Below are 12,764 nucleotides of genomic sequence, written 5' to 3' on the forward strand. Positions count from 1 at the left end.
AATGTCAAAAAAACAGTCAGATAGGTCAGTCAAACTTTAATAATATATTAAAAACCAGCGTTCTAACAACTCTGTTCACTCCCAAAATGTACGCAAATGTGCAATCACAAACATAGTAAAATTCAAAATAGTGCAGAGCAATAGCAACATAATGTTGCTCGAACGTTAATGTCACAACACACAAAATAAACATAGCGCTCACTTTCTGAAGTTATTCTTCATTCGTAAATCCTTCGTCTTCGGTGTCCGAAGTGAAAAGTTGGGCAAATGTGAGATCCAAAATGGCCGGTTCCGTCTCGTCGAAGTCATCGGAGTCAGTGTCACTGTTATCCAGCAGTTCTGTGAATCCTGCCTTCCGGAAAGCTCGGACCACAGTTGTGACCGAAATATCTGCCCAGGCATTTACGATCCACTGGCAGATGTTGGCGTCGTCTGGCGCTGCCTCCCTGTCTTAGTGAAGGTGTGTTCGCCTTCTGTCATCCATTGTTCCCACGCAGTTAGCAGTCTAGCTTCGAATGCCCTGTTGACACCAATATCTAGCGGCTGGAGGTCTTTTGTCAATCCACCCGGAATGACGGCGAGTATTGAATTAAGCGCGTAAGCGTGTCTCTTAATGTGATGTTATGAGCTAGCAAATATAACAACTACACTACCCAGCATGCAACGATAGTTACGAGCATGCGCGGTAGCCCTGAGAAGCGTTGTTGTATGCTGGGAGTTAGAATGTGGTTATGAGCACGCTGTGAGTAAACGTTGAGAACTCAGTTAACACGCCTCGTCTGCATTATTTATAATTAGACAGACAACACACTTAATAGGAGCTATTTTGGGGTCTTTACATAAACACACAAATGGAAATGTAACGTCACATATCCCAGCATGCACCGCGCGCTTCTTCTTCTTCCGGGGGCGGGTGGTTGCTTACAGTACAAGAAGAAGCGCTTCCTGTTCTATGGGGGCGGGTGCTTACCTTGGCGGTTGCTTGCGTAGAAGAAGAAGCGCTTCCTGCTCTACCGGGAAAAAAGATGGCGGCTGTTTACCGAAGTTGCGAGAACGAAACTTTATGAAAATGAATCTTAATATTTATCCATATATAAAGCGCACCGGGTTAAAAGCCGCACTGTCAGCTTTTGAGTAAATTTGTGGTTTTTAGGTGCGGCTAATGGTGCGGAAAATACGGTAATTATTTAATGGCCTAGATGAGACTCAAACCCATGTCCTGTATTACTTGAGCACATCACTAACCATAACACTATTCAGTCTGACACACACGACACAGCAGTTATAGCGGGTCTAAGATAAGGGTTCCTAATGAGGAACTCTGTAACATTGCATAAATGTTCCATCACGGCGCTTATAGTTGATGATGCATTTTTCAAGCCGGCTCATGTCTTTTCCTGATGTTACAGAAAGCATGAAAATGTGTAAGCACATTTCTTTTAATAAGCCAAGATCATCACCCTGGCATTGTTGATTTTATTGAATCACGTAACATGCAACTCAACCTGGCTACTTTCACATGTCCCTTAAATAGGAACTGCACTTTTTTGGGGAATTTTGCCTATCGTTCACAGTCATTATGAAAGACATGACAATAGGTGTTATTTTATTTTTTTGCATTCTAAATATTAAATAAATGCGATCAAAAGTTTGCTTACAATGGAGCTTATAAAGCCCTTAAAAACATCCAAACAACCATTGAGGTTTTTTATACATGATGTAAGTATATATGTAATGTAGTAATGGGCACATTTATAATAACATTTAATATTTACGTATTTTGATCATTTTTAGCACATGCGGCGCGTTAATTTCAAAAACGCATCACAACTTTTTTATTTTCTTCGTCACTGATTACTAGTCACTGCAGACTTAATGAGAGCCAACACACATAAACATGGTTTACTGTGCAACATCTGCTGTCATTAGGATGCCAACTGCTGGGATATTCATATTCCCATTTAAGTGAAGAATGTCTCATAATCCTCACAAACAAACGGGGCGGGGAAAACAATCGTCTTTTCGTGTCGTCCTCTGCATTTTTGGGTCCGAGATGGCTGTCAAAGTGTACCAACTTGTCGGAATACCTATTCAGACATCTCATGTCCAGGTGATATGCATGATTTATGATCTACAATACATTTACAGGGAGCAAGGAAGCAGCAGACCACTCTGATTTAAACAAAGCGACACACGGAAGTGATCACGGCGCTGCTATAAATAGTTTGTCTGCCGGAGCGCTTATAATAATGTTGGCGGTTTTTGAATGGTTATTTATTGGATTTTTTTGGCGTAATAGAGGAGCTCCCATTGGCTCCGCTGTAAGCGGACTTTTGTTTACTTTAATTTACAAGTTAGAATGCATTAAAAATAAAATCAATTTGTTGTTATGTTTGTCATAATGATTGTAAAAGTTAAGCAAATATTAAAAAAAAAAAAAAGGGCAGTTCCCCTTTAAGTCGAGTATTCGTGAGGATTATATTTTCTTCGTGGAGAGAATAATCCGGGGTTAAAACGGGACCGCGAAGGCACCGGTAAAAAGGGACAAAAAAACGGGATTTCCCGGCAAAACTGGGAAGGTTGAAAGGTATGCAGACATGTTGCATCCACATTTCAGAAAAGCGTGTGCTTCCTGTTTATATCAACACAACATCCAATTCTAGCAGTGCTGTTTTGGTGATAAAGGTATTTCGGCCAAAAATTTGATTACAACTAGAATCCTTGGATGTTTCCTTATGGAGATTTGTTTTGGTCTCGCACAATGCAATACAGCCATTTCAAATGTAAAAATGTAATGCAACGTCAGTGGCCATTTTTCATTTTTTTGACAATTAAATCTACTGAATACTACAAGGTTTTCCTCAGATTGCCAACATACAGTACATGTGGCAATGAGTGTGTAGCCAATATGACGTCATATGTTATGACGTTATGATTTAATTGACAATGATGCATATATTTTCTTTAAAAAGGTTAAACAAATGTTTTACATATATTTAAAATCACCAATCACCAAAATGATTCCCGGGCGCGGCCACTGCTGCTGCCCACTGCTCCCCTCACCTCCCAGGGGGTGATCAAGGGTGATGGGTCAAATGCAGAGAATAATTTCGCCACACCGAGTGTGTGTGTGACAATCATTGGTACTTTAACTTTAACTTTAACTTTAAAAATACATCTGTTATTAATAGTAACATATTTTTTCATGTTGTTTTGTTAATTTCTTCAATTATTGCTGCTTATTGTAAAATGTAACACAGGATACACTTTACTCTGCCCTCCCTGAATGTTGAAATTTAGCATGCCAAATATATAAACAGTTGTTTACGCAAAACAAAAATTAGCAGAGCCGATTACCAGAGGTGTGGACTCGAGTCACATGACTTGGACTCGAGTCAGACTCGAGTCATGAATTTGATGACTTTAGACTCGACTTGACAAAATGTAAAAAGACTTGCAACTCGACTTAGACTTTAACATCAATGACTTGTGACTTCACTTGGACTTGAGCCTTTTGAATTGACATGACTTGACATGACTTGCTACTTTCCCCAAAACCCAAAGATGAAAAAGTTATTCGGGAGCGCTCCGTATTTTTCATTGTGTACTTGTCTATCAGCGTTGCGTGTGTCAGCTGGTGTGCTCTCAGTACAACAGCCAATCAAATTAGATCTACTTTGTTTTCATCACACAGCATTCATCCAATCAAATTGCAGGACAACCAACAAAGAAGACATGTCCAAACCACACGCCAGTGAACAAAAAATGATACCTAAAATAATTTTGTTTGGGTATAAAAATTACGAGGTGGTCAACACAAAACGGTTTGCAGTATGCAACACATGCGGTTCGAAAATTACCGATGGAGAGGCAACAACTTCCAACTTCGTCCGGCATTTGAAGTTGCACAAAGAACAGTAAGTTTTGAAAGTAAGATAACGTTTATTGGCTAAGTAACGTGACTTTTATTTGCTGTGTAGTTAAATCAGTGAGGCTGTAAACTCACTGCTAACGTTATAACGTTATTGCAAACACAGGAATCTGTTGCAGTTCACTACCTTATTCATACTTTTTGTTCAGTGATTTTTTTTAAGCAGGGAGTCAATATATCACACGTAACGTTAGACGGCGGTCAGCAGCACCGCGTATTTTAGCCACCTAAAAAAAGACAAAAATAGTAAAATAAAGGTCAGTTAAAATGTATACTATATTATGAATATGTGTACCGTTTTAGCTAGCTTTCTGACATACTGTTGGTTGTTTAGCTCAGTGGTCCCCAACCACCGGGCCGCGGCCCGGTACTGGTCCGTGGATCGATTGGTATCGGGCCGCACAAGAAATAAATTTTTTCTTTTTTTAATTAAATCAACATAAAAAACACAAGATACACTTACAAGTAGTGCACCAACCCAAAACAACTCTCTCCCCCTTTTGTTCTGGGCATTGAACATGAAGACTCTTCCTTCACTGTTCCGAGTGGCCGTGAGAGTCTTGGCAGTGCCTGCCTCCAGTGCTCCAGTGGAGCGAGTTTTCAGCCATGGTGGCATCATACTACGCCCCCATCGTGCACAAATGACTGACAGACTCTTGGCTAATTTGGTCTTTTGCAGATGCAATGCAGCATAGGGCCCTGACATATAAAAAGTTTTTTGTTATGTTCACATATATGTCATGTTTTTTCAATGTTAACACTTTTGTACAAATAAGTACATTTGCACTTTATTTTTCAATGTGTTTGTTCTGTAAAGGAATGAGTTAATGTTTAAAATGACTGGTTAATAGTGCTATTATAAAGTGCAATGTCAGCACAATTTTCTTTCCTGCAATTTAAAATGCACTTGTTTTAATAAATAAATACAGCGTTTGAAAAGCATACACAATCTGTGTTAATATATTAGTCTGTGGTTAAAAGGACTTGAAAGGACTCGAAACTCAAAATGCAGGACTTAGGACTTGACTTGAGACTTTCCAGTCTTGACTTTGGACTTGACTCGGGGCTTGCCTGTCTTGACTCGGGACTTGACTCGGACTTGAGGGCAAAGACTTGAGACTTACTTGTGACTTGCAAAACAATGACTTGGTCCCACCTCTGCCAATTACAGAGCACATACATAGACAATCATTCACACTCACATTCATACCTATGGACAATTTGGAGTCTCAAATGAACCTAACATGCTTATTTGTTGCGTACTGAGAAGGGAAGGAGGCGACAACCAAGGCAGAACTGCGGTTTACAAGGATTAGAATAGAATAGAATAGTATAGAAAGTACTTTATTGATCCCCGGGGGAAATTCAGGGGAAAAAGTTTATTTAAACTTTGATGAGTACGTGGCGTGTGTATGCTACTCTAAGTGAATGGGTGTAGACGATGTGTAGAATTAATTGTGTAAGTGTTACCAGAGGTTGTTGTCTGTGAGTGTGGGATGAATCTTTCGTCGAGTCAAGGGGGCAAGGCGAAGAGGCAGTCCGTAAGCAGGCAGGCAGTCGAGGGTAGAAGAGTGGCAGCGTCGTCCGTGTCCGAGCAGGGGTCCAGAATCGAGGAAGGCAGTCAGAGATCCGGATGGATGTCGAGAGGTAAAACACGACCACGGATGACGGGGAAGACACTGCGGGAGACACAAGGGACATGAACAGGGAAACAAGGAAGAGCACAAGGAAGGCGAGCGAAGCACAAGGGAGGGACACACGTGATGCTTACTGGGAAGATGAGCGATGTTCTGGCAAAGGTTCCTTGGGTCCGATGGTCTTTATGTCGTTCCCTCTCATTAGGTCCAGGTCTGTTGATCCGCGATTGTCTGCAGCCTTGTCGCTGCGTGGGCGTGCTGCGCTCAGTGCGAGCAGGGGCGTGTCTGGGCGCGCTGTCAGCGGAGGTGCCGGCAGACCCAGCTGGACAAGCGGGTTGGAGCTCGCGCCGTGACATTATTTTTGGAATGTGAGAGGAAGCTGGACTACTGGAGAAAACCCACACACACGCACGGGGAATCTCCCACACAGAGAGATGTCCAAACGAAGGTTCGAAGACGCACACGGCGTGAAGTTAGCCGTTACTATCAGTAGTAATGTCAAAATTACCTTGGTTTTTACAGGCTTGTACAAGAAATGCATTAATTAACTTGAAATACTTTCTCTTGAACTTTCTCTTCTTACTTTTGCAGAGTGCCAACTTTCTTCCAGGGTCGATCAGGGGTGCGCCCAGCTGTAGCGCTTATGCTGACAGGCGATTTAGATGCACGCTTTTCAAAATATAATACAGAGAAACATATTTACAATATGTAATTTGTGATGTTTTTCAAACTTTTCAAACACTGGCCAACAGTGCGTAAATAATGAACTACAATATATCCATTCATACAAAATATTACTTCAATTTATTTTCATGAAAAAAAAATGAATTTTTAAGGTGTGGCGGCTTTTATTTTGCTGTGGCGGTCCGCCACGATCAATTACGTGTAGAATAACCCTGTGGTCGATGTTGATGGTAGATTAAAATGGAAATAATCCCAGTACATGCCTACTTGTACTTCCTACATTGTTATTTACTAGGTTTTTTCCCCCCAACATTCTGCGTCATTTTGAGCCATGTACAGGTAAAAGCCAGTAAATTAGAATATTTTGAAAAACTTGATTTATTTCAGTAATTGCATTCAAAAGGTGTAACTTGTACATTATATTTATTCATTGCACACAGACTGATGCATTCAAATGTTTATTTCATTTAATTTTGATGATTTGAAGTGGCAACAAATGAAATTCCAAAATTCCGTGTGTCACAAAATTAGAATATTACTTAAGGCTAATACAAAAAAGGGATTTTTAGAAATGTTGGCCAACTGAAAAGTATGAAAATGAAAAATATGAGCATGTACAATACTCAATACTTGGTTGGAGCTCCTTTTGCCTCAATTACTGCGTTAATGCGGCGTGGCATGGAGTCGATGAGTTTCTGGCACTGCTCAGGTGTTATGAGAGCCCAGGTTGCTCTGATAGTGGCCTTCAACTCTTCTGCGTTTTTGGGTCTGGCATTCTGCATCTTCCTTTTCACAATACCCCACAGATTTTCTATGGGGCTAAGGTCAGGGGAGTTGGCGGGCCAATTTAGAACAGAAATACCATGGTCCGTAAACCAGGCACGGGTAGATTTTGCGCTGTGTGCAGGCGCCAAGTCCTGTTGGAACTTGAAATCTCCATCTCCATAGAGCAGGTCAGCAGCAGGAACCATGAAGTGCTCTAAAACTTGCTGGTAGACGGCTGCGTTGACCCTGGATCTCAGGAAACAGAGTGGACCGACACCAGCAGATGACATGGCACCCCAAACCATCACTGATGGTGGAAACTTTACACTAGACTTCAGGCAACGTGGATCCTGTGCCTCTCCTGTCTTCCTCCAGACTCTGGGACCTCGATTTCCAAAGGAAATGCAAAATTTGCATGGTTGGGTGATGGTTTGGGGTGCCATGTCATCTGCTGGTGTCGGTCCACTCTGTTTCCTGAGATCCAGGGTCAACGCAGCCGTCTACCAGCAAGTTTTAGAGCACTTCATGCTTCCTGCTGCTGACCTGCTCTATGGAGATGGAGATTTCAAGTTCCAACAGGACTTGGCGCCTGCACACAGCGCAAAATCTACCCGTGCCTGGTTTACGGACCATGGGATTTCTGTTCTAAATTGGCCCGCCAACTCCCCTGACCCTAGCCCCATAGAAAATCTGTGGGGTATTGTGAAAAGGAAGATGCAGAATGCCAGACCCAAAAACGCAGAAGAGTTGAAGGCCACTATCAGAGCAACCTGGGCTCTCATAACACCTGAGCAGTGCCAGAAACTCATCGACTCCATGCCACGCCGCATTAACGCAGTAATTGAGGCAAAAGGAGCTCCAACCAAGTATTGAGTATTGTACATGCTCATATTTTTCATTTTCATACTTTTCAGTTGGCCAACATTTCTAAAAATCCCTTTTTTGTATTAGCCTTAAGTAATATTCTAATTTTGTGACACACGGAATTTTGGATTTTCATTCGTTGCCACTTCAAATCGTCAAAATTAAATGAAATAAACATTTGAATGCATCAGTCTGTGTGCAATGAATAAATATAATGTACAAGTTACACCTTTTGAATGCAATTACTGAAATAAATCAAGTTTTTCAAAATATTCTAATTTACTGGCTTTTACCTGTATATATACCACACTTTCATTGACTTTGTAATGGGCTGGTTTAGTCTTAGTTCCTGTGCATAGTAGGTACTTGCAACACAAGGCAAACAGTTTATTCTCCTCTGTGTTTATTGTAGTCATTAGAGGACGAGCGAGAGTGCTGCTGCCAGGTGGTGCTCCACTGAGAATATCACAGGTGGTGTATGTGCAATGTCTAGACCAGATGGGCCCAAAGTGGGGCCTATAAACCAAAATTAGCCAAATAATGGAAACTTTAATATTTACATTTATTTTCATGCTTGGTGTAGATGGTGCATTTGCCTCTCGCTTTTTGTCCACAGGCATCTAGTTTTTCGTATCCGTCAAAATTGCAGCAAAGTTGGAGGCTTTTCAAAACAGGCTAATTCATTTAAACAAGGTGTCTATACAGTACATTGATAACACACTATTTATTTTCAATTTGGCAAAAAACCATCGCAACAAGTGCCCATGGTAAGATTAGGCTTTGAGCCAAAAGTGAGAACCCTACTAGATACACTGCATAACAAAACCTCAAAAACTGGCTGAAAATGATACGTTTTACCAAAGTACAAAGAAACACTGCTTTCTGCCTTTGAAAGTGCATGGCAAGATTATTGAACTGCACAAACGTGGGCACTTGCTGCTGAGATGTGCAGTTCCTAACGCTTTTCCCATGGTCTTAATATTTTGTCAAGGAGTGTATATTGCATCCGTTATGTTTGTCTATTCTACATATCTACAGTATGTATGTCATTTAAATGTCTGCATGTGCATGTGTACATGGTAACTACCTAAACTTGCAATATTTTTCATAACAGATTTTTACTAACTGTCCAAATAAAAGGTATAAACATTTCTTAATCCAATCTGGGTTAGGTTTTTACAGTACATAAAAGCGCTTGTCCTCTACTTGCAAGATTGCACTTGAATGGAGATTATAATGAAACTGTTGTTGCACCCGGAAAATAACCGACGCCATTGAATTGTGACCGCTTTCATTGAGATAACCTTTTGCTAAAGTATTGTTTATAAATTGACTGACTCATTTGTTTGTATACAGACCTTCTTTGGTGGTGTATTTTTGTTTTTTGCATTCCATTTTTTTGGGTAATACAATATATTTTAAGGGTACAGACTTTCAAGTTCGACAGTATTTCAATAGCTTTCCCTATTTGTGAAATATTTATTGCACTCACTATTCGAATAGGTGGCTTGCTGGCAAGGTTTGTTAGTGTATGGCATGCATATTGATTAGCGTGGCTGCTTCATCCTTTTGTTGATTCCCTTAGTAAGATGTTGGATATTGAAACACCTTCCTAATAATTCAATTACTGTATGACTATGGTTATATGTTGCCTTAGTGGGGAGAGTTCACATATCCCATATTAAGGTCAGTGACAAATGACATTCTGCTGGCATCTGTTAATTTCAAAAGTAAAATACAATTTAAACCAACGTGATGCTCTTTTAACCCCTTAACTTTCCAGCTGCCCAGAACCCGTTTTTATGCCGAAACTGGGGTTTTCGCTGTAAAATCTAAAACCTCTTTGCCCCAACTTTGATGACAGGCAACAAATGCAGTATTGGTAACTTTATCATTATCGTTAGTGTAAAACGACCACAGTGACAGAACTGTCTACTTACACAGCAATAAACATGTATACAGTGACTTCATGCACAGTGCAAATGAAAGCATTGCAGTGTTAACATGCAACATGCAAGACATACAACAAAATATCTGCAGCAGCTCACAGCAGCCAGTCTCAAGGGCATCGAGGGTGATTGTTTTTTGGAATCAGTCATGCAAAAAGCTATTTAAAGAAGCTATAGACAAAGCAAAATACGCATGTTTTTTTAATCCTTGGATGCTTGCTAAATGGGAGCTGTTCAAACTTTTTGTTCAATTTTATAGGCATATTTTTGCTCCAAAACTGAGATTATATGACAGATTTTATGACTTTAGAGACTCTCAATTTTCCACTGTACTTGTAAATGTGTAGTGTACTGCTTTCTCCTATTTTGCTTCTCATTAGAAAGCATGTCACGGTTGCAGTCACAGAGAATTTAAATTGATCCTTGATCAATTGCGGAGAAGTCATTTGTGATATTATTGTTTGCCACGAAACTGTAAGAAGAACCACTCTGCAGGATTTTAAGGGTTGAAAACAAGTAGATAGTTGGTTCCTATTCATCTATTGCTGTTAAGAATATCAGGAAGCAGCTTCTACTCTTGACACAATCTCGGCGAACATAATTCACTTATTTTCCCTACTTCAGTTTTTCTCTCTATCCCATCTTTTAGGCTCACCAGCTATCATTCCATGTCTTTTGTACTGTTCCTCCTCCTGTTCTGTCCTTCCTCGCTCTCTCTTCTTCCTCAGAGCCACTGGAGGAGCACCAAGTGGCCGAGTTGTTGAGGCGTTTCTCTACAGAACCCAGTGTGTACTACCACCTTTCTTTGGACGGTGCGCTTACCCACCATCTCCACCAGTGCTCCTACCACCTCCGCCTCTTCCGAAACTGGCTTATCTCCGGCCAAGACCCCCTAGAGTACCTCCATGGTTAGCCCCTGGCCCTGCCCGCTATGACCAATCTCACACCCTGCCCAACCCCACCCAGCACACAGTTTACTTGTTTTGCCACACTTTCTGCATGCTTGCCTGTTTCTGGGATTATGCAGATTGCAAGCTGTCTTTGTGTTATTTTAAAAACTACCATTACTGGTCAAAAATGACAAACTAATCTGCCTCTAATCAATTAAATAATGAATAATGTAGTCCATAGATACTGTATAAAATACCTAGGTTTTATACATTTAGTGTTTCGTCGATTGCTATAGACTAGTAAAAAGCTGGATACTGTGCTGGTTAATGCACATTTTACTTCACTGACTTGAAGGGGATCTATGATGATTCTCCTCTTTTCCAACTTATAAATGTTACAATGTTGGATATTCGGGTTAAACATTGCCAAAACGTCAAATCATAAAGTTCAAGCATTTGGATGTGAGCTCGCATGCAGTCTTTTTTTTTTAAACGGCAAGCTATTTGTGACGTCCCAGATTGACCGACATACTTTAGTGCATTCTGTCGGCCAGCCTCCTCCCCCTTCTGCCTCAGGCTGAGAGACTGCTGACCCCTACCCGGAGCCCCCAGTGACATTCTTTCTCGTCCCATGACCTCCCTAAATAAATTTTAATGACAATAATAATTTCCTTGGCAGAAGAAACATTATTGTTCTGACTGATTAAGTGTTAAATATGTTTTTCTTCTTCTGTTTTTATTTGTAAAGGTTTCAGAGTGTTTCTTAATGATATAGGGCAAAACAGGGGTTGTGCTTTAGATCTGGTTTATGTGATGTCATGTGGTTCACGCTTCCTGTTGTAGACCCGTACGTGCATGGATCTTAACATCTACCACTGTGTTAAGAGAGCTCACTGCCTGTAGGTTTAATATGCATAAAGGAATTACCCCGGTTTATCATTTATATCTGTAATCATTACATTCCTACTCCCAAAACACATATTACTTTTTTTGTTCATATTCCCATTAAGCGTTTCCTCGCTAATTTCAGCCCAACATTAAGATGAATATAACTTGCTACTGATATTATTAGTAGGTTCATTGACAATGCACAATTACATTCATAACATAAATACCTCTCATAATACCTTAATTTATGTCACCACATGACCATGACTGAAGAAATATACTGAAAAACACTTGCATCTTACTGGGAATTGAACCACCTCAATAGTGTACAAAATGGGTTATTTTGTGGTGCATCTAAAAGTCAATAAATCAGCAATTTAAATAAATAAAATGTTTGAACTCACAATTTGCAGAACCCACGGAAAGCCGTAAGCAAGGTTTGCCGCTCATAGTTGGTATATTTTGTTTGGAAGATGCGGACAAACCCTTTCATCGGCTGGAACAGGTGAACTCGCCCAGGGGTCAGCCGACATCATCTCACTAAATCTAGATTCTCTTGTAATGTCCTTCTTCAAAATGGCCTTGCAAGTATATATCTGCAACCTAATCAACGTATTGCTCTCCTTTGGCCATCGTGGGTGAAAAACTGAGAAGTTATCAGATGACAAGTTGATTTGCATAGCACTTCCTACTCGCAACTCTCAACCTGTGATTGGATACTCACTTGTGACTCCCAAGTGGAGTGATTTTAGCATCTTTAATATACAAAATGCATCATAGTGGCTCTGTTGCATCTTTGAATATTTCTGTAGGCATCACCATCATAATACTAATTACTGTCTTTATTGAAAGCTTGTACATTTTGAAAATAAATGTAATTATAATGAGAATGGATCATTTTGAATCCGAATGTACTAGTAATACATTGTCCACACTGAAACAATATCTCGTTGTTTATTGCGAGAGATGTGGAGATTTCATCTTGGGCATGCAACTTACGGCAGCTTTCTTTAGGGCTCCGTCACATTGGGCCAGTTCTGACTTCTTCTGCCGTCTACCACGGGCTGATACTTGATCTCGTTGAGACCATCACTTCGTAATTTAACACTGCATCATTCTGTGTATTTTTTGTATATATATATATATATATATATAG

At 40.3% G+C, this 12,764-nt stretch overlaps 1 protein-coding gene across 14 annotated transcripts in view; it reads left to right on the forward strand.

Moving 5' to 3' along the window:
- ppip5k1a (diphosphoinositol pentakisphosphate kinase 1a) overlaps positions 1-12,764 on the forward strand; it is a 155,466-nt gene that overhangs the window by 122,714 nt on the left and 19,988 nt on the right. For 6 of the 14 annotated variants that reach the window (XM_061975124.1, XM_061975126.1, XM_061975129.1 and 3 more), the window contains one exon: positions 10,559-12,214. The exons of the other annotated variants lie outside the window; for them this stretch is intronic. In XM_061975124.1, coding sequence (XP_061831108.1) covers positions 10,559-10,743 — 185 coding nt within the window. In that variant the 3' untranslated portion in view covers positions 10,744-12,214. Of the gene's footprint in view, positions 1-10,558; positions 12,215-12,764 lie in introns of those variants that run through there. 14 annotated transcript variants of the gene reach the window in all.

This window comes from Nerophis lumbriciformis, linkage group LG15 (assembly GCF_033978685.3).
Source record: "Nerophis lumbriciformis linkage group LG15, RoL_Nlum_v2.1, whole genome shotgun sequence".
NCBI classification, from domain to species: Eukaryota; Metazoa; Chordata; class Actinopteri; order Syngnathiformes; family Syngnathidae; genus Nerophis; species Nerophis lumbriciformis.